The 27,813-nt window shown below is 43.3% G+C and overlaps 1 protein-coding gene across 7 annotated transcripts in view; it reads left to right on the top strand.

The window, feature by feature from the left end:
• The window catches only part of Vti1a (vesicle transport through interaction with t-SNAREs 1A), a 318,582-nt gene that overhangs the window by 204,741 nt on the left and 86,028 nt on the right, over positions 1-27,813 (top strand). Inside the window, exon 9 of one of the 7 annotated variants that reach the window (XM_052762509.1) lies at positions 11,635-12,492. The exons of 4 other annotated variants lie outside the window; for them this stretch is intronic. In XM_052762509.1, coding sequence (XP_052618469.1) covers positions 11,635-11,758 — 124 coding nt within the window. In that variant the 3' untranslated portion in view covers positions 11,759-12,492. Of the gene's footprint in view, positions 1-11,634; positions 12,493-27,813 lie in introns of those variants that run through there. 2 more of the 7 variants (XM_052762506.1, XM_052762505.1) reach the window with 2 other exon arrangements.

Here is a 27,813-nt window from a genome sequence, read left to right as displayed (position 1 = left end):
GTTACCAAAATATGATATGGCACCCTATAAATATGTACATTTTTTTCTTTTGTTGTAATTATTTTTTGAAATTATAATATAATAGCATAATTTTTCCCTTCCCCTTCTTCCCTCTAAACCCAGACACTCCCATATACCCCTCCTTGTTCTCTTTCAAATTCATTGCCTCTTTTTTAACTTTTGTTATCTACATATATGGGGGTGGTAAGTGTATTCATAAATGCATAAATACAACCTGCTCAGTCTGTATAATATTACTTGTGTGTATGTTTTCAGGGTTGACCATTTGGTATTGGGTAAACAGGTGATGTGATCTTCCCTGGGGAAGACTATTTCTCCTTAGTTGCATGTAGTTCTTTGTGTAGGGTTGACCCCTCTTGACTTTCTGCGACAACAGTCATCGATGTTAGCTGTGTCTGTTGGTATCCCCCTTGTTCAGCTTCTGTTTAGGCAGTCATGTTGGTGAGAATTTATGGGTGGAGCTTCTGACATTCCTAGGTGACAACTTCACAGAAAACTCCCTGATCCTCTCACTCTTAAAGTCTTTCCACCCACTCTTCAGTAATGATCCCTGAGCCTTAGATGCTAGCTGAGGTCCTAAAGTGTCCTGTAGATGTATCCACTGGGACTGAGGTCCACAGCTCTGCATTTTGATTGGTTGTGGTCTTCTCCATCTGTTGCAAAGAGAAGTTTCTGTTACTCTTTCTGCTTTCTCTTCTGCAGGCTTCGTTGAGCGTTTGATGGAGACATCTGTTTAGGGCTGAGTGGTCCAAGGTCTCCCACTCTCGGTGTAATGTCTGCCTGTGGCTCTCTGTATTTGTTCCCACCTGCTGCAGGAGGAAACTCCTCTTGGTGATGGCTATGCAAGGCACTGATCTGCTTCCCTGGCTAGAGTCCATTTTAATTTCTTTATGTGTCAGTTAAAAAATTAATTTACATGGCGCATGGTGGTAGACACTTTTTAAGATAAAAGGAAACTGGAATAAAACTCTTTGTACTCACACTGGCCAGAAATCACAACTGGAAGAACTTCGATGCACTTCATTACAACTTTTCCCCAAGTATTTTGCTTACAGAGAACATATAACTTTATATTCTGCTCTTTGCATTCATTATATTGAAAATGTATTCCCAAGCCAGTAACAGCTGTAGTCACTGCTCATGGTGATTTACATAATATTCTCTCACTAGAATATCTCTTGTGTGTTAAACTATCTCAGAGTTTGTAGCTTATAGCTATACATTGATGGTATGTATCTCTGTCCATAGATTATATTATCTTTTTAGTGTGGCATCCGTGAAGAGAATAATTGCTCATCTTGTTTACGACTCCCATATCCTTGGCCTCTTAACTTCCTAGGACTTTTGTCATCTGGAGTCTACTTCAAGTGAAGATATGTGATTGGGATATAATGATTCATGTGTAGGAGTGGCCAGCATTTGCATACACATAACAGATGTGTCTGTACATCTGTTTATTTGGCTGCCTGTCTTATTTCTATACTGTCCTTCTAAGACTCTATAGTTGTTGAACTATTTTCTTCTGGCCTTGAGTGTTTCAGATTAGCTGAAGGGTAGACCAGGTTATGGCTCTCTAGTGTGTGTTTATAAGTTTCATTGGTTTATTTTGAGTTTTGTCACTTTGGGGAACTGAAGTCAGTCTACCCATGGCCTTTCTAGATGTGAGGACTTTCTCTCACTTTGCATAGACCATAGGAAACTTAATTTTCTTTCGTTGTGTCTTGGATTGTTCCTTCAACTTCTAAGTTTGTAGTTTCAGGACCAGTGGTGATTCTCACACAAGCCTGGTGTTTTCTGTCTTTAGTGTTTACACTCACTTCAATTACTTGGGCATTTTCTCCTCATCTTCAGTCCGGCATCACTGACTGCAAGCATTGTTTTGACTCTGCTGCTAGTTGTGTGACTCTTAATTCTGCTGTTGACTTGGAAGTACTTTGGTGCTCATATCCCTGAACCACTGCTTAGCCTCTGACACCTGAATCTTCTTTAAAACTCACAGTGTTCTGCCCTCACTCAAGATAGCCCTGTCTTCTTCCTGTTTTCTCTGAAGGTGCCGGACAGTTCCTTAAAACCTGTTTGATTTCTTCAGTTTCCAGAATAGCGTGTCGCCTCTGAACCTTTGTGGTGGTGTTTCATCTTCCTTGTTCCAAAGTATCTTTCTGTGCTCTCTCTCTTCATTGTGTTCATGATGTCTATTCTCTCTCTCTCTCTCTCTCTCTCTCTCTCTCTCTCTCTCTCTCTCTCTCCTGTTGTGTTCATGATGTCTGTGCTCTCTCTCTTCCCTTATGTTCATATCTGTCCTCTCTCTCCCTCCCTCCCTCTCTCTCTCTCTCTCTCCCTCTCTCTGTCTCTCTCCCCTTTGTTCATGATATCTCTCTCTCTCTCTCTTCCATTGTGTTCATGATGTCAGCACTTTCTTTCTCTCTCTGCCATTGTATTCATGCTATTTGAAGTTTTTTGCTTGGTTGCTTTGCAGAACCGCTTCTTCTACAAATAGGTGATGAATTTATATGTTTAGTTTGGTTCTAATTGCCTTTGTCTCTAGACTGTGTCTTTATTGGAGTGAATGAGACTTCTTCTTCAGTGGGGAAACATGGCCACCTTGTGTAAACACTGTCATATCCCTCGCTTCACTGCTCCATCACAAGCACACTTCACTTAGAGAACCATACTTCCTTGTGCCCAATCTTCTCTGGTTCTCCTCAATATTGATTTATTGTTTTATTGGGAATTCTAGTTTCTTATTGCACATAGGAAAGAAACAAGTTAGGAAGTGTGAAGAAAAAGAAATAAGGGCAACAGCCTAAATACATCCTAAGCTGCAGCATCCACTTGAGAACCTAGCAATGTCTGGTCACTACAGACCTCGTGGGGCTTTTTGTTATCTAGTGGAGACTTTGGGAGAGATGAGCCTTTACTTAGACTTCTCAACACAGGTCGTGTGTGTGTGTGTGTGTGTGTGTGTGTGTGTGTGTGTGTGTGTGTGTGTGTGTGTATGTAGTAGAAAACCCTCCCAGATTCTGGCCATTTGTGATATAGACTTTAATAGTGTATTGGGTTTTTTGTTCTTGTTGTTCATTCAAATTTAATGAAATACTTTGATAAATGGACCAGGTACCATTTTAAACTAGGGACTATAAGGGATCTTTAAAGTTTCCCTCAATAAAGGGGCCATACAAACCATTTCTGCAGCCCACCCCTTGGGCTGTATGCCTAGGTGGTCTTGTTTTAACTGTTGCTATTTAATTATTGATGGTTTACTGACACAAGGCGTAGAAGCCTTAGGGAAAATGAAATCACGTTCTAGTTTCTTCAGATGAATCTTCTTTGAGGTGTAAGTGTCCCTCTAAGTGACACAACAAAGCAGGAGTTAGGAGGCCATTCTTCTTCTGCCTGGCAAAGTCAGCCCTGGCATTCCCGGTTGGAGTCTGCTAATGCATGTTGAAGCTGAAGCATGGCTGCCATGTGCCATAATAGCAGCCCCACAGGCCTTCCTGGGCACAAGACTCTCTTCCAACGATGAAGATGGCTTACCTCCAGGAACTGAGGTCCCTTGCTGTCCTGCTGAGTCAGCACATTCTGGAGACTGCCTTGCTAGGTATGCAGGGAAAGGAGATCCTCACCCTCCAGGAACTCAGTTCCTGATCAGAGAAAGAGCACTCAGAAGGAATGATGAGAATTCAGTGAGCAAGCCCCAGACTTGGGGGTCACTGCCAGCTTGAAGCAGCCGACTGAGTTTCATAGAAAACACGGAATTTGGGGGCAAGGTGCTGACTGCATGCTTGTCTCTAAGTCTGATGGCCTCAGTTTCATCTGCAGAATTTACATGGTAAAAGGAAAGAAGCAACTTTTGCAAAGGCCTCCTTTAGCACACCATGTCATGGTCACACATGCACATAAACGTACACACAAAGAATAATAATAATGACAATAATAATAATAATAAATAAAATTAAATGTAAAACTTAAAATACTTTTTTTAAAAAAGCGTAAAGAAAAGTTGGCATCTGTAATGTCCCTTGAACTGCAGGGCTGTGCTTTGCCCAGACACAATTAGAAAGGATACCAGGCCAGCTGAACACTATGAACAAAGATAGGAAAATCATGTCTTATAGGGAGGTCATGGCAAGCAATTCTGATTGGCTGATTGCTGTCCAGTCTCTGATCTTTGCCTTTCATGTTCAGATTCCCCGTGTTATTGTAGAGTTGTGCCAGTTCATACATCAGTATTTACCAAGCATGTTCTCTGTGTTCTGGACAGTGCTAAAGCACTGAATTCTTTCATGGTTTTCACATAGCCCATCCATGTTTCTTTCATGTGTTCTTCAGAGAATCATGAACAGTACAATAAGCCATGTATGTGGAAACAATGGTAAACAATGGGTTTTCTTTGGGAACCGTGTCATCCTGAGGTAAGGCCCCAAGCAGCTGAGGTCTTGTTAGGCTTTTCTGCAATGCTGACCTTGACTGGCTCTGGTGTGACATGTTCCCTCAGCTCTGCAAGTGCATCCTAGTTCTCCTCTCTCAGACTGGGTTAGTGTGTGGGCAAGGAGATCCAAGCCTACAGTCTGGAAGAATCCAGCAGAGAACCTGGGCAGGCTGGACTGGAGTCCAAGGCCTCCATCTTGATGGAAGCAGCATGGCCAGGCTCTGCAACTGTTGGTTGGTGTTGTTTTTAAGCAACAGTTTTTCTTTAATTGGAATTGAAATTTCAACACAGTTTTTTGTGAGGGAAAACATGTTAAGCATTGGTCTTGTTGGGCCCTCAGCTTTTGACAGTTTTCCAGAATGAAAGTCATCTTGGTTCTGACGCTTTGTCTCCACGCTCACCTGCCTGTTAACCAAGTTCTCTGGCTTTTATTATCCCTTCTTGCAAATGGCCCACAGCTGGCCTGGAAGAACCCAGCCTGCAGTCCCCATCAGCATGATTTAAAGAAGTGATGAACTACTTGCATGCACCTGGCAGGACTCATAGGCCCCCCGGACCTTTCAGCTCTGTGAGACGAAGTATGACTGCTGTCCACACCCCTAAGTGGGGAGCAGCACGTGGCACGGCATCATGGCTAGGACCCCTTGGCATTTATTTTTCTCTTCTGATTTTCAGTTTTTACGCATATAGCAGTGTCAGTGCAGAAGGGAATATTTTTAAAAAGAGAAGAAAAAAAACCTGCTATAACCCAGGATGACTGCAGTTCTCTACATACACTTTTTTAGCCATTGATGCCTATGTTGACATTTTCTTTATGTGGTTCTAATTCCAGTGTAAACAGAATTTTACATTCTGGCTTTTTCTTTTTAACTCAGCATTGTAGCCTGCACTGCTAACATTACTTTGATATTGTAGTTAGTAGAGTCTTTACATAAAATGATTGTGACATTTATAGAGACTCAGGAAGGCCCAGCAGCATGTGCTCAGCATTCGTCGGCTTTTTCAGAAAATGCAAGGGCTGTCTGTAGCATGTCTCAGAGGTCACTAGCCTGTCTGAGAAGACCCTCTTTTAGGTTGGCTTCTGAGACATGCCTGTGCTGTTCTAGATCGTCCATTCAGGCCACCTGCATATAGAAATGTTAAGCGTTTGCTGATAACCTAAATGACACTGTGCATATACAAGCAAATGTTGCCATTCACTCCATGGTGAGAGTGTCTGTGGTCAGCATTGTCCCACCGGAAGGTGTAACTAGATTTGGTTGAAGGATCTGGTGTGTGCTTGCCAGGTACCAGAGTGTATTACAGTTGTAGGTCGTGGCCACCTAACGTGTCTTGGACTAACCAAGCAAAAGTGGTCTGCACCTCAGGGGGCAGAGAGGAGGCCCTTGAAAGAAGGTGTCCAGAGGAGGATTCCAGGATGCTGTGGGAAGGGGTGTGTGGTGGGGGATGCTGAGCAGCCAGGGGGCAGTGCTGGAGCATTTTACATCTGACAGAAGAAAGGGTAATGCACACTTAACTTCACTTTCCCTGAGCCTAGTCCTGGGGAAGGTAACCCGGGGAGTCCTTTTTGTTTTATATTTCTTCAGAGGAAGTCTAGGCCATAAGCAGCTGCAGTTTTTGTTTTGTTTTAATTCTTAGCACCTGCCTAGTTTTATTTTTTGATTTATTTGCATACAATAAAATTCACCCAACTTGAGTATTGCGTTAAAGTTGGCAGTTCGGTACAGTTGTAAAACTGCCATGACCCACAGAGACAAAACAGTCCCTCCCTCCATTGCGTGTCCCTGATTCCACTGCACTCAGTTGTCCCCACACTGATGTGACAGCTGCTTTCTGACAGCGGTTTCTGACAGCGGTTTTGCTGTCGCTGGAGTTCCATGTGAAAGGAATTGAGCAATATGTAGTCTTGGCTATGACTTCTTCCACATATGTAGAGCTTTTGAAATCCACCTGTTTTGTCACGTGTAAATATCTCATTCCATTTAATTACTGAGTAATATTCCAAAGTAGGGTGTGCTAAATTTTATTTATTTATAGCTAGGTGATGAGAACTATAGACTGCCTGTAGTTTGGAACTAGTATAAATACTGCCACTGTGAACATTTATGTACACATCTTTGTGCAGGCATGGGTTTCTTTTCCCTTGTGTAAATATCTCGGAGTAGGATTAGTGTGTTGTAAGGTAAATACATGTTTAGTTTTACAAGGACTTGACAAAGTTTGTATTTCTGTGGCAGTGTAGGAGAGTCCTAGTTGCCCTTCACACTTAACTCATCCTGCATCCAAGTAGAATTCAACAACTCAGAACCTTTTGAATAGTGCATGGCCTCCTGATCACCAGAACTTCTGTCCTACTATGTGCCTTACTTGTTGCCATGACAAAATCCCTGACATGAAGCAATTCAAGGGAGAAAGGTTTATTCTGGTTTATAGTCTGAGAGGATACAGCCCATCATAGTGGGGCAGGCGGGGTCGGGGGTGAGGCAGCTGATCACATGGCATCTGTGTTGAAGTAGCCAACAGGAAGTAAGGCTATAAATTTTGACCTGAAGACCCACTCCCAGTGACCACTCCTTCCAAAGAGACTCTACAGAGTAGAGTAGCTGGAGTTTTCTCCAGTCCTGCCTGGCCCACGGTCAGGGGAAATGTCTCTCACCCGCCAGTCCCGCAGCCACTCAGACCCAACCAAGTAAACACACAGAGACTTATATTGCTTACAAAATGTGTGGCCGCAGCAGGCTTCTTGTTATCTAGTTCTTATATCTTAAATTAACCCATTTCTATTAGTCTATAAGTTGCCACATGGCTCGTGGCTTACCAGTGCCTTACATCTCGCTTTTCATGGCGGCGGCTAGCAGCGTCTCTCTGACTCAGCCTTCCACTTCCCAGAATTCTCCTCTCTCCTTGTCCCGCCTATACTTCCTGCCTGGCTACTGGCCAATCAGTGTTTTATTTATTAACCAATCAGAGCAACGCACTTAACATACAGAACATCCCACAGCAAGACTCCACCTCCTCAAGTCTCCACAGCTTGCCAGAACGTTACTGGGAGACATTTCACATTCAAACTACAAGACTGATTCATACTGTTGGCATGTTGCCCACCTGTTATCTGTACATTCATGACCTAAGCCACACAAGTTATTATCAGCAATTTTACATCCTCGTCACACACTGCAGGGAACTGTGGTCAAGAGCTGGGTCTATGGGGACGAGAAGACTGGAGTTGGAATGGCAGTCTCTTGCCAGTGATGCACTGCCCGAATAGAGTTCTCTGCACTCAGTATGTTCACCTGTAAGATTCAAGGTGTTATTCAGTGGTTTGTGGTAAAAATAAAATCATATACACCATGTCAAGCACCTACCACATGGCCAGGCCCATAGAAAACAGAGTACAAGTGTCTAGAATAGCCCAGTGACTCTCCATAGTATATGTGTGTGTGTGTGTGTGTGTGTGTGTGTGTGTGTGTGTGTGTGTGTATCGGAGTAACCCCACACACCTGTGCTCCTACCCCAGCTTGCCTATAAAATCCAATCATCAGGCTGCACACAAAGATGGACGTTATCTAAAGACAATGTGACATTGGAGAAACTACTTACCCTGTCTGGGAGCTAATTTATCAAACAGCCAATGCTAGCACATTTGGTTTCCACAGCTATTAAATTCTTCCTGGGTAGATTTGGAGATGGTTGGGGATTATACCTGTTTCCTGAGAAAAATGTTAGAATGCAGGCAAATCTTAGCTAAATTTCAGCATGCAAGCAGGCCCCCAAACCACTCTGCACACCTTGTCCTCTAGACCCATCCCAGTCCCTGCCATTTTTCCTGAAGGTGAGGGGGGGGGTGACAACAGCCTGCACAAGAGACTGCCTGGAGGCTGCTGGGAGAATATTCTAGAAACAGAAGTCACCTCAACTTCTAGTCAAAATTAGTGGTAAAGTCTTCCTGCTAAGTGGATGGATGCTGGACTAAGCCATCCAGTCAAGGACAACATTTCATAGAAACCCAACAGGGTCCCCTGAGATGCTGATAACCTTTCTACTCGTGGGATGGGCACGCTAATGACGCTACTTCAAGCCTGTCCTCATATTCCATTCCTCATTTCTAATGCATTAATTCATCATTATTAGCTATGCTAATTAAGAGTAACTAATTAATAAGATAAAGAAAGCTGCCACACAGTCTTAGCTGCCTCTGGAATTCTACTCTTCATTAGTGTTTCACATATCATCTAAATACCTGCGGGAGGATGTAGTCCCATTTGGTCACTCCAGTCAAACACTCAGCACCCTAGGGTGTGCATTAAAACTAACTAATGCACAGCTACTCTCTAACAGAAGTACTCTTAAGGATAATTGCGTGCACACAACAAACAGCTCTTCATGTGATGGGTCCAATGTGCTGAGCGGTCAGAACTTCTCATGCCTTGGCCTCCACTTGGTGGAAAGCATGCAGACACCCCAGGCCGTGGTGGAGCCTCCCCTCCGTGGCCTCAAGGAGGTGCGGCTCAGGGACACAGTGGAGATTTCAACTGTGCATGATGGCCCTGTGATCTGCCCTATGGCCTGGCCTCATTTCGCAAGCCTCACTGATTTGATGGGCCACCGTCTCATATGCATGTGTGTACGTCCATCTCTGTTCAACACTTTCTTCTTCAGTGTCAGGTTCAAGCCAGGCCTCGTGCACTGGGCCCGTCCATGCTCCAGCACTGACCTACCAATCTCCCCACTTGATCACATGTGTTGCCCATGGAGTCTTGGTTTAATGCACATAACCATTATACATTAAAATAAATGCATAGTTGAAAACCTGAAGTAAAGTGTCTGAAGGATTACTGAATAAGTCACATAAAAAGCAGTCATCTCCATGCTGCTTGAGAGGAGTGCTTTCCCTCCAGCGGTCTTCACACAGCATGCTGGGGACCATTGCTGTGTTGTCCTTGTTGGGTTTCTGGCCCATCTCCCCACTCGACATTGGGACCCTGGAGAGCAGGGACTGGCTTTCATCTCTGCATCACCCTGTCAGTGAGTTGGGTACATAGTGTGCATTCAATAAATGTTTGATGAATGAATATCTCCCTTGTGAGCCCAAGCAAAATACCATCAGCAAATACAAACATTGGCTGTTTTCCCTCATTTGATTCCTAACCTCCGATAAACTCATGAAGTACAGAAACATGAAAGAAAGTGTAAGTACCAAACATGAGGAAGTGAAGTAAGGCTGGTCTGCCCATCACTGAGTTTCATGACATAAAACCCCTGTTCCTGTCATTTCCCAGTGTTCGGGGCATTGAATGATATACAATTATAAACAAATACATCAGGTCACCTTCCCAAAGTAAAATATAAAAGGCCGGGAGGCAGTATTAATCTCATTAATATGAGCAGGTTTTTACTTCCAAACACCTCTAAACAAAGTCAATGATGTCATTCTTAAAAGTATGTGTATCAATTTGACGTTGTTCTCAGAGAGCAAACATTGCAAAGAAGTCAGCTGACCAAAGCGATGTGCTCATGTTTCACCTGTGAGAAAGTGTAACCCAGGAAAGGGTTTGAAGTCTACCTCTACTGATTTCCCTAAATGAAAAGTTTACATTTGGGAAGCTCCATGACATTGTGCTTGCCTTGAACCCTCCTCCCCACATGGCGTTTGCAGTGTTTGCTCCACCCTGAAGCATTTTCCTTTAAGAGTTGGAGATTTCTAATGCGAGAGTTGGTTGATTCTATGAGCGTTACTAAGGCACCATGTTCAATAGGAGGAAAGGGACAGGGACATCTAGATACATAAAATTCCCCTCATTTTCTTGAGTCTCTAAATGGCACTGGCAGGGTAAGGGAGGTTGAGCCTGTAGCTCTGTTGGTACAGCGCTTGCCTACCATGCTCAGGGCCTAGGGTTTGACCTCCAATGTCACATAAATCAGGTGTGGTGTTGCACCCCTGTAATCCCAGCTCTTGTGAGGTGGAGGCAGGAGGATCAGAAGTTTAAGGTCATCCTCGCCTACATAGGCAGTTTGAGGCCAACCTGGTATACATTAGACCCTGTCCTTAAAAAAGATTCTTGTCTTTAATGATTAAGGTAAAAAGATAGAAGGGCCTGTTTCTTGGGGAAGGGAGGTAGTCTTTTTTTTTTTTTTCTTTTTAATCATTGCTGTTGTTTGCATTTATCTTACTTTTTCCCATAATAGCTATGGTTGTTTTGTTCATAAAAACAGAGGCAATGCCAAATCCAAGGCAACATTCCAACCTCACTTTGGGGCATTCAAATTTGTGTTATTCTCTGGCAGACTCTAAACGTCCTCAGGTTTAAATATGATGCCAACTTTTATGTACAATTCCATCTCACACTGGAATCTTTCACAGGATCATTCAAGGGAAGACACAGAGCTGAGGGGTGGGGGTGTCACACTGAAGGAGCACAGTATGCCCACAGAGCACAGTGTGCCCACAGGCAGGCACTGCCCTCGATTGCCCTCACCCAACAGTCCTGGAATGAAATGCCCAAGGCTGTGGAAATAGGGAAGCTGAGTCTCTGGAAGGCCCTTCCACTCCACGTGTGATCCAACTCCTGAAGCTCACAATGATAACTTCCGAGAGAAAGAAGAGGCTAAACTCTGCCTCTGATCGGGTTTTGTTTGTTTGTTTGTTTGTTTTGTTTATTGCCATCCTCGGTAAAGTTTGATTGAAAGTACAAATTGCGAAGTACCATGTCCTGTAAGTAACTGTCCAGTGTGCTCTGGGGAAGATTCCTACCAGGGCCCTCTCCTCCCCTTCCCCCCAGCGTGTTGTGTTCACATGCCCAGAGGAAAAGAGAATGAAGGGAAATGCGACTGCATGCGTCAGTGGACACAGCAAGGGCAGTTGAGGAGTGCTATCTCAGTGTCCGTCCGTCGGGATTTGAACCTTTCCGTGAGCTGGACTAACAGATACCACAGGTTCTGTTCTAAGATCGTCTATGATTTTTGCAGCAGGGCTTCATTCCTGAGCCTGGTTGGCGTGCGTCTGGGCACAAGCCTCTGTAAGACACCCTAGTTGCACTGTGTATTTTGGTTTCACTATTCAGTGAAATGGCTTAACCCTGAAGAAACAGTGTATTAGTGGGACAGATTTCCTGTCTGTGTTGTTCATATCTACACTATTAAATATAAACTTGTTGGCAACTTTCTCTTGTTTTCTACTTGATCAGATTCTGTTTTCTTAACTTGGGCTGCATCTTCTTGAGCCATGAAGACAGTAAGCAGAGCTCTGTCCGTGCGTCTCTGGGTCTGCTCTATCTGTGCGTCTGGAGTGTGTACTGCACAAATCGTTAAGTGACACAGCGAACAGGAAGAGACTCCGCAGGGACCCACTGGGCTCTGCTGCAGGGTGCCTGGCAGGGGCCACGGCCTTAGTTGTTTGCTTCTTTCTCTGTGGATTTTATTTGGTGGTCTCTAAGCAGGTGATGGGGAAGGCAGGGTTTGTGTTCTAATGGTTGATCAAGTTGTTGTTTTAATCCATACTAATCCAATACCCTTTCTCCTTTTATTTATTCTTTGAAGTTTTTATTTTCTTTTATGTGTATGCATGCATGGTATGTGAGCATGTTCCTGTGTGTGCGTACATGTACCTTGCATGTGCATGTGTGTGCATGTTTGTATGTGCATGTTTGTGTGTGTACACATGTGTGCCTGTGTGTGCACATGTGTGCATGTGTGTATGATTGTATGTGTATGTGCATGTATACATGTGTGCCTGTGTGTGCACATGTGTGCATGTGTGTATGATTGTGTGTGTATGTGCATGTATACGCACATGCAAGGTTGATGTAAGATCTTCAGTTACACTCCCCCTTATTTAGAGACAGAACTTCTCACCTAGTGATCACTGATTCCGCTAGACTCTCTGGGCAGTGACCCACGGTTGTTGAGGACCCAGACTCCAGTCCACATTTGTACTTTACTGACTGGGCTGTCTCCCCAGCTCTGTACTTTGCATTTTTCAAAACAATATTCGCTTGTGTGTCTCCTTTTGGAAGAGTAATGTATGGACTTAAACAGGCATATTGGTTTGTTTTGTAGCTTTATTTCATAGCCACAAAATAAAATAGATAACCTGAGGTATTCTCTCTCTTCATGTACATTTATTTTGTCCTCTTCTTTACACCATAGGAAGGCATCTAAACACCCTGACTCTTGCCTGTTCTCATTCTTTCTCAAAGTTTCATCCAAAGTTGTACGTTTATATTTTAAATTCAGATGACTCATTTCTTTTGGAATGCAAGCTTCCAAAAGCAATATTGACTCATAAACTATAGTATTTAGCAAATATTGTCAGGCATACCTTAAAGCCAATCTTGATGACATTTTACTATTAATAAGAACTGCCAAAGACCCTTGTTTGTTAGGTGATACGCCTATTATGTATGTGCCTGTTTTAAAACGGAAAACAGAGAACAACTGTCAACTCGAGACTCGGGTTTCATTAGTCACCTGAGCTGGTGGACTATGTAGTGTGTCCAACCTGATGTTTTTGCAGGATGTCACTGTGCCTGGGCAAAAGACACTTTGTGTTCTCACCATCTGACTACAATTTGTCCCTGGTCTCTGTTGCCATCCTGCATAAGGAACCTTACTCAAGTCTGAGTGCAACTGTATTTATTCAGTAACATACACATAAATTCTTCATGATCAACTCAAGACATGAAGAAAGACTTCTAGCTCCGGTTTTTGTGAAGTTTTTCAGTTTATTGTGTTAAGTTGAGGAGACAGAGCTATTGCGTAGCAACCCTGGATTAGGCATAAAATAATTGAAGGTCCCAAACGAGAAACATTTGTAATGGAATATGCCCTAACACTTGCTTTACCACATGGCTTAGCACCCTTCTGCTCACACATGGTTAAACATGTGTTTGAGCTGATGTTTTAACACCCGCCTCACACATCTTTACGCTCTTTGTCCACACATGCTAGAACATGTGCTTTGATACTCTTGTGGTCTGCAGGAGGGGGTGAGCAGAGTATTGTCTGGGTTCTTTTTCCAAAGGCTCGTCGGTTGGTGGCATTCAGTCAAAGATCAGTGCCTTACTAATAAAGTCACAGCTCTTTTTGCTGCATGACACAGACAAGTGTGCATTTTCAGTCCATCTGGAGATGGGCACAGCCATGGACCTCTGTCTGTGCCCTGCTGATTACTGACCTCCTCAGGGGCTTCAACAGGTGGCGACATTTTGTCTCACAGTATTGTTTTGCACCCTAGCTAGTCCACTTACATTTTTTCCAAATACTGAAGCTATTCAGCCTAACACAGGCCCAGCTGTAGAATTAAAAACAAGGCTTCCATTTCAGCCACTGGCTCCAATTCTCTGTCTTATTTGTCAGTTTCCACACAAACAGCAGCTACCGTCACTTAAAGCAAGGGGAATGTCTCCTCACTCTCATCACATAGACTTGCCATCCATGCTGTCTTCATTGGTTTGGGCAGACATGGTACCTTGAAAGAACAGATACTGATTTGCACATTTATAGAGTGTGAAAAGTCCAACATTAAGGTGCTGGCAGATACAGTGTCTAGTGAGGGTCCACTTCCTCTTTGACAGGTGACTTTCTTACTGAGTTCTCACATGGCAGACAGCAGAGTAAATAGTAGCTCTATCCAGTCAGATTACAGGATTACAGAACCTACATTTCAGCAGTGCTTTATAGCCTACAAGATGTATCACTTGTTTCTTTTTTGATCCCTACTAGAATGGGAGGTAACTCATGAATCCTGTCTTAGGGTTTCTATTGCTGTGAAGAGACACCATGACCATGGTAACTCTTACAAAGGAAAACATTTAATTGGGGCTGCCTTACAGTTTCAGAGGTTTAGCCCATTGTCATCATGGCCAGACGTGGTGGCACACAGGCAGACACGGTGAAGGAGCTGAGAGTCCTACATCTGGATCAGTAGACAGCAGAATGAAAAACTGTGTACTTGGCATAGCTTAAACATTATGAGACCTCAAAGCCCACCCCCACAGTGACACACTTTCTCCAACAAGCCCACACCTCTTAAGAGTGCCACTCCCAATGGGCCAAGCATTCAAACACATGAGTTTTGGGTGGTCATTCCTTTTCAAACCACCACAAATTCCACTTCATAGAATGGCATACAGAGACCTAGTTGGCTTCAGAACTCTGCTAAAAATCATATAGCCAGTAGGCAATGTGGTTAGATATTGAATGCAGGTCCCCTCACATCTAAATCAAATTTTTTCCTGCTATGTGACAAGGCCAGCTCTTGTAAGGCATTTAAGAAGATACCTGGAATAGCCTTTCCTATCAAGGAGTGTACAGAACAGGAAAGATGTGATCAAAAGTTATGCCTATTTGTGAAAGCCTTTGAGTCCATCTAATTCCAGGAACTTATATTGAATCTTCTTCCTTAATCATCCCAACATCCCATTTGACAGGTGTGGAAACTAAGGCCTTAAATCATAATAAACTTTCTCAAGTTAAAGAACTAATAAGTTGCAGAGCTATGGTTTGAGTGCAAGCCTGATTCAAAATCAAACCCATCCTCTTAACCGTTGCTCATTGGCTCCCAACCAACAACAATAAATGAGCTCAGAGACAAGCCAGAGTGATGACAAGAGGCAGCTTAGGATGAAATATATTATTTCCCTAATCATTCCTGTTTACAAAAGTTTGTGATTGGATTTTTCCATTTTTAACGTTAGAAAGTGAATCAATGTAACAAAAAGTAAAGGTTATGGACATTGTGGGAAAGCATTTGTACTTAGCCCGTGCCTCTTACAAGCTGAGCTGGAGCATGCACTGTCCCGGCCAGTATCCACACAAGCACAGTTTCTCAGGTTAACTTGTGCTTGCAATTTATTGGACATAAGAATCACATATATTTTGAGACTTTGAGTTTCCAAGAGGACTAATGGCTGCTAAATTAAATTACTTAGAAATGAATTCTACCTTATTGACAGGACTCCAAAAGGTCAAAATGGAGTAAACTGTGTAAAGAATGGTGCTCTTGAGTTTGGCCAGTCAAATGGCATTTTTCTTAATTGTATAGCAATTACCTGGCCTATCTTCACAAATGGCTTTAAAGATAATGTAAAGGAGACTGGAATGCTTGAACTCACTTTCCATATTCAATTGTTTTGGATCTGGATGCAGAGACCAGCAGATAGATATTTCTTCCCAGGAAGATCAGCCAGGAAGAGCCACCTGTGGATGCCTGACTTGTAAATGTAAGTGGGAATTAGTGATTACTTGGAATGGTTGCAAGACCCTAGAGGGACATTTGGGGGCTCTTCATTCTGTTGGCTCTAAAAATAGAGTTGTTAGCACCACTGCCTGGCAACGTCCAGAAGCAGGTGCAGCTCTGCAATATATAAGTCTGGCCTTGGTTTTGTTGGTTTTTAGCCACATTTTACTGTGCTTAAGTTCAAGATCAAATCAGTGCATTTTAATATAGTCTTTGCAAGATTTCCAAACCTCTAAGCACAAACTCCTCAGCCTTCATTTCTTTTCTTGCCTGGAAATCTAGGTAGCACTGAGCCAAAATCTGAACTTATGAAGTGAGATTATACTTGATTAGGAACAAAAAATTCCTACATCCAGAAATGCAGATGTGCACAGCAGTCCTGGGGGGATGTTGGTATTTGATCTCTAAGTCTTAAAGGTTCATGTTCCCAAGGTTAAGAAATGCAGAGAGTCGACTTTTATTAGTAACTAATGCTGAAATTACTCTGGAGATTCTAGAAGTATTACATTACAAATCACTCAGCTTTGGAAATCCTACAGCTCGTGGTTACAGATAGCACTGGAGAGAGAAAGGGGCAGTGAGTGAAAGACATCATTCATGAGCCTAATCTGTAACACTGCCACACAGTGAAAGGAAAGGACCTGGGAGTCAGAAGCACAGTAAGAAGAACCAGGAAGCAAAGGCCTCCTTGTCCAGAGGGATTTGAGTGGGGATGGTGCAATGATGCAGTCCAGCTTGGGCTGCACTATGTCCTGTTCATCTAATGTTTAACTTCATGACCTGGACAGGTTATTTCTAGATGGAGCAAGGCTTCCACTTTAATGAAAGTTAAAGCCTACATATTTATAAAATAATATCCATCAACAAACATGGCACTTATAAGCAAGTATGAAGAAAAGACCAGAGGCATTTCATAAGAGAAGGCCTTGTTCTTTGTCAAAATCCAGGCTTTAATTCTGACAGCAGAGAACTGGTGGATAAATCTGTTGCTTGCAGAAAGAAGCAAGCTATGACAGACAAACCTGCCTCTTGCACTTCTCAGCCACAGTCCCGTTGTTTATATGACTTACTGTGAGCTCAAACTACCCCTGTATGGGTGGAAAATATTTTCCTCAGGAAAGAAATCCACTAAGCCATTATATTTTGAAGTGTTTTTAAGATGGCCAGAATCTATGGTCTTAAAAGTATTGCTAAAATTTGGAATGTGGTGCCTAATATAGATAATCAATATACAGGATATGTATTTTTATGTGTATATAATTGTGGATGTATACTGTATTTTGAATGGACAACATAGAAGTAAAATACAGGATAATGAAATCATACATACATACATACAGAATATCACATCAGTTAATTCAGAATCAGGCCATGGCATCTAAATGTTGCTGCTTCCCTCCTCCTCTCTAATGGTATTTTTCAGATCTTGGGTTTTGATCGACACACTATGGAGTACAAAAGTAATCATTATTTAGGTAACTCAAAAATAGCTCACCAAACTGATAATGAGAGTTATTCCAGATATTCTGTCAAAAACCCTGCCAATTAGTGTTGAGGTCTTGAAGGTCCAGCTCTAGATCTTTATTAATATGCTAGGTTTATTAACCTATTTTATATATGCACCATGGCTGTCTAATGCATTGCATGATGTTGTATAATTGTGGTGCTTTTAATTTGTTATACCCAGGTCTGTTCTTCAGCCATATTTAAAATTCAGAATTACTTCATAGCTCATAAGTAATAACTCATTAGGAAGCTATGCCATGTACTCAAGGTTACCTCTAAGGCAATCTGTACTTAACAATAAACTAGAGAGAGTCTTAGCTACTTGACTGTCATTGACCAGTTTAAATATTTAAAGTTACCATCTGACCCTCTGTCTAACCACTCACAGAAAATGAAAATAAGCTTGTGTACAAAACAGGAGAAAGAAATGTGTCAGTCTTTTCTAAATGAAGAACGCCTGTGGTAGGAATAATCACATAAACAAATAGTTATGTAGACATGTGCAGAGGTGCTCACGGGGACAGAATATTACTTAAATAAAGGTCTATTTCCACCCTTTTTAATCTTAGTTTTCGCCAAAACAAAGTTTGAGCATGTCATTTACAGGAGTCAAACTCAGATTCATGTTAAGCATCATAATAATTTTACATTCCTATCTTTTCTGCTGTATCCTTAAAAACAGCTTTTGACTTGTTTCTGTCTTCCCTTCCAAAATGATAACAAACAAATTGAGGGTATTTTTTTTTTAGTGTCTTGCTTTATCCAAATAAGTGAACATAGTCAAAATTATAATGACACCACCCATGATTACTCAGGTGCCAATTCCCCACATTATTTCAGCTTCCTCTCACTAGTTCGTAGGCAGTTGAATGGCTTTAAAACTAAACCTGTGGGAGCTGGAGACAGGGCTCAGAGGTTAAGAGCACTGGCTGCTCTTCCAGAGGTCCTAAGTCCAATTCCCAGCAACCACATGGTGGCTCACAACCATCTAGAAAGCGATCTGGTGCCCTCTTCTGGCCTGCAGGCAAACACGCAGACAGAACACTGTATACATGATAAATAAAATAAATCTTCAAAAATAAATAAAATAGAGCTAGATGTGGCTCTAGCAGTGTGTCTTAACTTGTATCTGTTCAGTGTGTGTGTGACAAATGGTGCTGTTACAGTGGGACACGAGACGGTGGTGTGGATGTGTGGTGCTCGGTGGTGTGGTTTCTGGTCCGGCAAGAGGTCATTAGGAGCTGCTTGTATTGTGTTGCACGAATTCCTAAATGGTCTTTTAATAAAAATCCTGAGCCAGATATTGGGGTGAATGCTGAAAGATCAGAGAGACAAAGGAACAAGATACTAGAGAAACTTCTCACCACTACCGAATCCTCAGACCGAGTGGAAGGTGAGATCCTATCTCCACGAATCATCTGACTGAAAGCCTCTGAGTCCTCAGCCGAAAAGGCCTCTAGTTCCTGTCTCCTCATGCCTTATATGCCTTTCTCTGCCCAGCCATTTCACTTCCTTCCTAGTGCTGGGATTAATGGTGTGTGTGCTTCCCAAATACTGGTAGCAGAGGCAGGAGAGCTCAAGTGCTGGGATTAAAGGCGTGTGACTCCGAAGTACTGGGATTAAAGGTGTGTGCCACCACTGCCTGGCTCTGTTTCTCTCCTAGACTGAGTCAGTCTCATGTAGTCCAGGGTGGCTTTGAACTCACAGAGATCCAAAGAGATGGATCTCTGTCTCCTGGGTGCTAGGATTAAAGGTATGTGCTACCACTCTCTGGCCTCTATGTTTAATTTAGTGGCTGGCTCTATCCTCTGATCCTCAGGCAAGCTTTATTTGATACACAATATATCACCACAGTATTGGCCAAGGTTCTTAGGTTCAGGAGGATAGACTCATCCAGCTCATTTACAAAGGAGGTTTATTAAAGTCTTACATTGGAAATTCAGTGATGCATTTTGGATGTAACACTGCCATGAATGGATGCGTTCTTAAAAGAGGCCAGTCAGACTGCTCTGGGAGGTCTCACCGCCTCAGTCCTACCTACATGGTGTCCATGACACTAGGATCTAGACACCATGATGTCTACAGAGCTGTCCCAAGAGGAACATACTCACACACACACACACACACACACACACACACACACACACACACACACACTCACACACACACACATTCTCTTGTGCATAGCTGGTTCACACTGATCACATCCACTTTCCAAGCTTGCACAGTACTCGGCAGAGCCTGAGCTACAGTGTAGAATGTGGTTCCGAGAGAATCCTAGGAATGTACTTCTTCCATTTCTAGTTTGTCTGTCAAAAACAAAGCTGCAGAAAACAATCCAATTTCCTATGGAAGAAGTCACTGCACACATCTTCACAGGAACATAAAATAGTGACTCTCAAATTGTGTTCCAGTAAACCCTAAAATTGCCCCCCATAAGGATTGTTAAGGAAGTGGACAAGACCGAACAGACTTGACTTCATCTAGGGCAGCTCCCCATTCATCTGGGCATCACACGAGTGTGCCTGTAGTTGTTGCAGGAAGAGCACTCTTCTCCGTTTCCTGTCTGTGACGTGTGTGGGTGCGTGCGCACACGTTTCCTAACTGCTTCCTTTCATGTGAGGTAGCTTTTCAGAAATAAAGACTAGGATTCGTTTCTAACAAAACATCTTCACTTTCCTAGCCAATCATTGCAAAGATTACAAATTAATCTCATCTCTCACATCATCATTGGAGGATGTGCTGCTAAGAAGCCTGTTCAGGTTAGAGTTTTTAATGTGAAGTCACCACCTCCTGAGAACATGCCTTTGAGTTGTTTCAAAGCTTTTCCAGCACCTTCTCAGGAATCCTCTGCAGTGGAGGGCAACCAAGTCATCATAGCCATGGGGTAAAGGGAATGGACACATTAATTACTCTTCAGCTACTTTATTTCATTTGACTTCAAAAACAAAATTAGCAGTAGCAGAAGACAGTGGTTGCATGGGGTTAAGTTAATCAGTGTGTGCTAATTAAATAACTGTTGTGCCTCTCCATTAGACCTGTTTCAGATGGTGCAGGGCTTTTAGTAAGTCTTACCTACCTGGGATTTTGTGCTTTAGTGTTTTACCACAAACCACAGTCCCTAAATTAAGGAGAAAGACACAGTTGAGCATCTCTAAAATCCCAAAATCTCAGCTGAGGAAATGGCTCAGTCAGTATGAGGATCTGAGTTCAGTCCCCAGAGCCTACGTGATATGTCAGGAGCAGTGGCAGGCACCTGTAACCCAGCATTGGGCAGACAGAGACAGGCAGACCCTAAGGCCCATTGGCCAGCCTTCCCTATTTGATGAGCTGTAGGTCAGTGAGAGAGCCTGTCTCAAAAATAAGGAGGACAGCCCTGAGGAATGACACCTAAGTTGTCCGCTGGCTTTTCTCTCTCTCTCTCTCTCTCTCTCTCTCTCTCTCTCTCTCTCTCTCTCTCTTCCTAAAATCCAGGATATCTTGAGCACCTGTGTGATAGTCCAAAGGTTTCAAATTGTTTATTTTCAGATTATAATTATTACAAATTAATGCAATATTAGAAGACTCAAAAGTCTCCAATTCTAAAGCACCTGTGGTCCCAAGCATTTTTGATAAGGAGCACTCAGCCATACCTACATACATCTTGATCCTTGGAAGTATTTGGGTGGCTTTTCTCAGACTCTGTGGAGTATTGCCCACCATAGTACTGCAGCCAGACCCACCTGGAACCTGACTGAGTGCTCCAGACCCACCTGAAGCCTGACTAAGTGCTCCAGACCCACCTGAAGCCTGACTAAGTGCTCCAGACCCACCTGAAGTCTGACTGAGTGCTCCAGACCCACCTGAAGCCTGACTAAGTGCTCCAGACCCACCTACACTGGGCTTTTACTCTCACTCTGACACTTTATCATTTGCTCTGTGACTTCAGAATGTCCTGCCTTCTCTCCATGTGTCACATGTCAACCCCAAGCCTGTTCCATCATCTCGGAAACAGTCAAGCAGCACAAGCCTATTCCCTTAAAGCAGTATAAGCTCTCCCTAGGGACTCAAGTCTACCATGACCTTCCACTTACTCAGCTGGCTTCAGAGACTTTATTTGTGTTAGGTCTGGGTGGGAATTTTGTGTGTGCGTTGTGTGGGGGTTGGGGGTGGTTTGGGTTTTGCATTGTCCTTGATGCTCTTGGGTTACAGCACAGGGGTAGAATGTAAGGCCTGGTGTGAGGTAAACAAACCACTTACATTCAGAAATGTGACAAGTACGTTGAAGTACTTGTAAGGAAAAAAAGAAGTTTTAAAAACAATTGAAAACCTATTACTCTCTTCGTATTGAATGTCTTGAAAGTAAAGAAAGCCATAAAAATACAATACAATACAAGTACCTTTTTGACTCACCCTGTTAAATCATTGTTAACATTTTCATTTGTATTCCCCTTTTTCCATGCATATTTTACATGTAAACAATTGAACATCTTACTGGCTTTCAAGTTGGAAAACAGCCTGTCCATAATTTACTCTTTTGAGTAAGGACTTGAAATTGTCCTAGTGTGTCAAGTGACCCTTCTTACGCCGGGTTGTGTGCCTGAGCTCGGCCGTCCACATACTTGTCTCACTTGTTTCACTGCTTCCAGCTGTAAACAGCAGACCAGAACTGTGGCCATATTCTTGGTTGCTGTCTTCAGGGTATGTAGCCAAACTTTCTTTCCCCTCTGGTCAAGGTTTCTCTATGTAACAATCCTGACTGTCTTGGAACTCTCTCTATAGACCAGGCTGACCTCAAACTCAGAGATCCACCTGCCTCTGCCTCCTGAGTGCTGGGATTAAAGGTGTGTGCCACCAGGCCTAGCCTTAAACTTTTTTACCCTTTTTCTCTGGTGAAGTTTATTTAAGTAAAAAGAGTTGATAACATTCCTCATTGCAGAAAAAGAACAAAGTGCCTCTTTTTGTTTTGTACTAGCAAAGGCTAAATTCACCATGCAGCTTAATGTGCCACTTGTAGATGCCTCATTCCCACCATATGGCAGGTCGAGCGCAAACGCCAGGAACCCGCCATAGTAGCTCAAACACGCAGGCTGCCGCTAACTTGAGAGAGACAACTAGGAACTGTTTTTAGCTCCATTTTAGAATCTTTTTACTCAGGTTTTAGGTGGAAACTCTTGCCAACATGTTGGGTGCCATTTGTAGCTAGAGTTTTCCTGCCTGGCCCACAGTCAGGACGAATCTCTGTCACCTGCCAGTCCCACAGCCGCTCAGACCCAACCAAGTAAACACAGAGACTTATATTGCTTAAACTGTTTGGCCTAATGGCTCAGGCTTCTAGCTGTCTAGTTCTTACATCTTAAATTAATCCATTTCTATAAATCTATACCTTGCCACGTGGCTCGTGGCTTACCGGCGTCTTCACATGCTGCTTGTCATGGCGGTGGTTGGCAGTGTCTCCTTCCACCTTCCTGTTCTCTTTATTCTCCTGTTAGTCCCGCCTATACTTCCTGCCTAGCCACTGGCCAATCAGTGTTTTATTTGTTGGCCAATCAGAACAATTTGACATACAGACCATCCCACAGCAGTATGCCTTCCCAGAGTCGCACTTGATGTGCTGTCCTAAGCTGAATGTCAGGTTGATGGGAGCAGGTTACCTAGATGACAAGTGCTAGCATACACTTAAGGTGTCTGTGTGGGTAGTTCCATTGTTTGGGGGATTTTGTTTGGTGTTTTATCACCTGAGGTTTTGTATATCTTACACAGAAGACTGTCCCCTGAAAGTGGAAACATCTGCTCGAATATTTTATGCTGTGCCAACTGCCTCCTGTCTTTGTTTTCATTCTTATCAAAGATGTTTCTAAAGAAATGCATCCTACACTCTCATTGAAGCATTAAGCAATATTTTTAACAGAAAAGTCTCAGCAAATATTCCAAGTAAGAGCTAAAGAAAGATGGAGTCATGTTGCACATGTATCCCCACTCATTTGTTGTGAGCATTTCCCCTTGGCATTCAGTATTCTGCTGCAAAGCTTTGTGGTTGTTGCAGTTTCTCTGCTAAGATCGCAGAAAGTACTTAGTTCTTGGGTAGAAGTTCATAGTTACCAGGCTTGTGTAGTCACCATGGTGGCCAATGGTTGATCTCTATAGGAACTTCCCTAGAACTTGGCCCGGGGAACATGAGGAAAGGCCTTTTACCATCTCTCCAGAGTGGCCCTTCATCCCCTTCACTCACCTCCCACTCACTGGTGTCCTCTAATCCTGGTTATTCCCTCTTTATTTCCTTTAACGTCAGGCCCTAGTGATCATCAGCCTTTCTTGGGTGTCCACTCTTGTGTCAGTGTCTGGAGGCTTTTCTGACAAAAACTGCCAGAGAGGAACAAAGAGTTGAACAGAGAGAGAGAGAGAGAGAGAGAGAGAGAGAGAGAGAGAGAGAGAGAGAGAGTTGGTGTTTTGCCTGTATGTGTATCTGCACGTCACCTGCATACAGTGCTCACAGAAGACAGAAGAGGGTGTCAGAGCTCCTGAAACTGGAGGTATAGATGGTTGTTAGCCACCATGTGGGTGCTGGAGATTGAACCAGGAGGGTCCTTTGGAAAAGCAGCCAGTGCTTTTAACTGTTGAACCTGCACAGAAACCAGGTGTGGTGGTACATACTTATAATCCAAGCTCTAGTCAGGCTAAGGTGGAAGGATCGTGACTTCCAGGCCATCCTGGGCTATAAAGCAAAACTCTTTGTCTTGGGGAATTAAAAAAAAAAATTAAAAAAGAAAAAAAGGAGAGATGAAAGTTTTTCTGCCAATTCAAAAAGCCCATAGCAGTGTCTGTGGTGCGGGTCGATGGGCAGGACCACTGCTGCTCTCCTAGCTCCCTGTGTGTGTGCGTGGTCTTTCCTACAACCACCTCCCATTTCTTCTCCTAAGCCTGCCCAGACTGAACTCCATCTTACTCCTGAGATATGCCTCTGGCTCTGGCTCATTCTTGCTGGTCCTCTAGCTAGAACATTTGCTGTCCTCTTTTTCTCCTGTCAAAAACTCACCCACATCAGCTCTAGAATTTATAGTGCCCAGATGACACTAACAAGCTGGACTCCACCATTGCCTTGACTTACTGCTCCTGTTGAACACATCAGTACTGTCTGTCTTGTGTACTGTCTACATGCCCAGCCCCTCGAGAGCAAGGAATATGCCTTCCATACTTGGAAAGTGTGTGACATAGTCCCCCACACATAGAGGGCACAGGGTAACATCAAGTTTCTGTCCTGACCGACACCTCTGTATCATGCTAATTTAGTGGTATTGCAGAGTAAGCTTGTCAATTGTAGGTCACTCTGACTTGGTTATGTTTATAAACAGTGTCTAGTAAGAAACCAGTTTCAAGTTGGGGTTTACTCTGAGCTCATGTATTTGCCTGACTTTTCTTAAGCAGTAATATAACTCACCTTGGGGAGTCGTGAGTCATAAGCATGTGCTCTGATTTCCAGAGCCTTCTTTGGCCTCATTAGGCAGTATGCATTGTTGTTCTTTTGTGATTGTGTGCATGAGACCTTGGCTTCTAGAATAATACTACACTGCAAATCAAATTCTGCCTCAAAAGGACTTTTCTTCCACAATTTCCTACATTCCTGTACAGGTTACAAAATGTCACAATTCAGTGGGCCAATTACTAGATTTTTATTTAATGGGCAGTTTTAATGTTCTCAGAGAATCTGAACAGTAATAGCATTTTTAACTTACATTCCATTTAAAGACTCATAGCCCATTCTTCTCTTTGTGAGTGTACCTAGTTATATTTTTGGGTATCATTTAAATTCAGGTTCCCAATCTGTAGAAAAATCAATGAGTTAATGAATAGCTTCATTTTAAAACTTTTAAAATATTTTTCCTAATTATAGGGCATATCTGGTGACAGTAATTTGACAAAATCCCAAATCATCAGATTGTGCAAAATAGCCCTTTCTGGGAGTCATTTCGAACATTTGCAGTTTAACAAGTTTACTTACTGTTTTTAGGACCAGAGTGCAGCCTTGCTCACCAGGACAAGATCTTCCTACTGTTAAGGTTTAGGGGCCCTTTCCATGTAGGTTGGGTGTCATACTTTAATCATAGTTGTGTTTGTTAGTGTGTTTGTTTAACCCATTAAGCACAAAGCATTCCCACTACTAATAAACATCCTTGGTATTCGCCTATCAGCTTCTTACTGGCAAACTATTCCTGCATGCACTGTCCACAGGCCTGGTGAGCTTCAAGGTCACTCCCTAGCCATTCAGTCAAGTTAATGGCAAAGCTGGCTGAGGAGCCAGAGGTGGCTAAGTCCTGGTACAGTAACCTTTCACACGTGACTGGCGTGTGCTCGTGTAAACCATTTTGAATTCTGTGAGGAACAGGATGGAGACTATGCCAACAAGTGATGATTTTTGAGTCACTGACTTTGTCCTATGCAGTCCATAGCTTATGCTGTCTCCTTGGACAACAGCAAAAAAATAAACTCTCACCAGATCAAGGATACAGCTCAGGAGAGACACACACAGTGTCATTTGGGTCTTCCCACAGTCAGTCACCTCTGTATGGTTTTATTCCTCACAGGACTTCATCCTAATCAACTCTGTCCCTCCAGCACAAGACACCTGTCACATTTCTCTTTAGGAACAAGAACTGAGGAGCATGGCTTGATGGCTCCCTATAGCTGCCCAGGAAGAGAAGTCCAGATCTTCTGGCCTTGATGCTCTTTCAATACTTGGAAGGATGACCGAGTTTCTTAAGAAACCTAGGACTCCTCATTCCAGACTGCTTTTCTGTTCACGACCTACACACAGCTCTGTCTTATTCAGATGCCACCTTTCTCCTTGGGTGTCTTCATTCTTCTCCCATTTCTGCAAAGAAGGTTGAGAGTCACTTTGTATTGGGCCGACCAAACACCAACCTGAAGTCTTACTTTAGAAATTGTTATTTACCTTGCATGTGTATTCAGTAAAACCTCGTGACTGTGGACAGGAAAAAAATCTACTTAGGCTCCCTTCCTAAGAATTTGTTTCTCCACTCAACCACATTGTGCTTAAGACTCTATGAGGGCTATATGATACAACCTGGCTCCATGATGCAAACTGTTAGAGCATCCCTCTCTCGGTCTCGGTCTCCCTCCCTCCCTCCCTCCCTCCCTCCCTCCCTCCCTCCCTCCACAGACCCAGCTAAAGGTGTAGTCCTAAGGGGAGGAAAGGAAAAGTGACAGACTAAATAGAGAGGGTAGGGATATGGAGGGACTTTTCCTCCCTAGAGAACCTGCGCTGACATGCATGTGTTGACATGCAGCATGGGTCTGATTAAGGAAATCATGCATCAGGACATGCATGCCCACCCCAATTTTCCACCTCCACCTCTCTCTCCACCACTCTTTCAAAACATGTGAACTTGTCTGCTTCTGTTGCCAGTGGAGACTGGTGTGAGTTTGGGGATTTTGAATACATAACAGCTCATTGTGCCATATGCAGATGTAATGGATGCAGACTGTCAAGGTGCACGCAGCTGTTGTTGTTTGTAAATTTAGAGTGGCAGATACTGGACAGCTTGAAAATGAGGAGGAGCAAAAGCTGTTGCAAGTGTGGGAAAGCCTCCCAAGAGCCCAAAACCGCACGTGCCGATGATGTCCTGCTTCTAGATTCCTCCTGGATCTGCAGTTCCTGTCACAGGTCAGGAAGCCCTTGTCTGTTTCTGTGTATACTGAGACTCCTTGGAGTGGTCCCACTGCCTGCCCACACTAAAGCTGCTGGCTCTGAGGCGGGGCTCGTGGTCCGGGAAGGAGCCTTCTGTGCTCCCTGATTGCTGTGTCTTTACCCCGGCGGCGCTGCACACACAGACTCTTCCGGGAAATGATTGCCTGCTCCTCTACACTCAGCTCTCCGATGCCAAGGCTTTCTGCCTCGGTTTTCTAACTGAAGATCCAAGCCAATCATTTTTGAATCATCATTATCATTGATTACTTTCCTCTTAATTGCCATTTATTTTAAGAGCAATTAAACACTAATTGCTATGTAATCATGGTCTCATTTGGTTTCATTTAACACTCAGAATGAACTCATAAGGGAGGCGTTACTGTTTTCCTTTATGGGCAAGGATTAGAAAAGTTCATAACTTGCTCACAGTGACATAACCACTGAATGTCAGTGTCAGCTTTGCAACTCCTGTGCATCAGCCTTGGGAGCACAGCTGCATTCCTGCAACTCCTCCTGTGCATCAGCCTTGGGAGCACAGCAGCATTCTCATACTAGTCAGCCTCCAGAAACATGAGTCTACCTGTATTCAAAACGTAAGTGTATGGAAGTCAGACTGTACCTCAGTGGTGTGTTTTCTTCACATTAGCAGTTCTAGTTTCAGTCTGTGCCTTAGTTTTTAAGACAAATTGTCCAGAGCACATTCACCAAGCCTGACCTTCAGTAAGGGGTAGGGTGCTGCAGTTGTCCTGTGGGCATGTCAATGTTAGGTGTAGACTCATTTTCTTATGGCACAAGGCGGTGGCATCACTGAAACCCTAGGCAGTATCAAAAGAGGGCTTGGTCCTTCCCAGGTCTTTGGCATCTCTTCTTCCTTCCATTATTCCCATTTATTGCTGTGTCCCAGAAATGCATCCTCTGGTGAAAACTCTTAGTCTG

The sequence above is a fragment of the Peromyscus californicus genome, unplaced genomic scaffold, assembly GCF_007827085.1.
Source record: "Peromyscus californicus insignis strain IS unplaced genomic scaffold, ASM782708v3 Scaffold_4__1_contigs__length_199733344, whole genome shotgun sequence".
Lineage (NCBI taxonomy): Eukaryota > Metazoa > Chordata > Mammalia > Rodentia > Cricetidae > Peromyscus > Peromyscus californicus.
The sequence above is the reverse complement of the archived record's forward strand: the minus strand, read 5'-3'. Positions and strand labels throughout refer to the sequence as shown.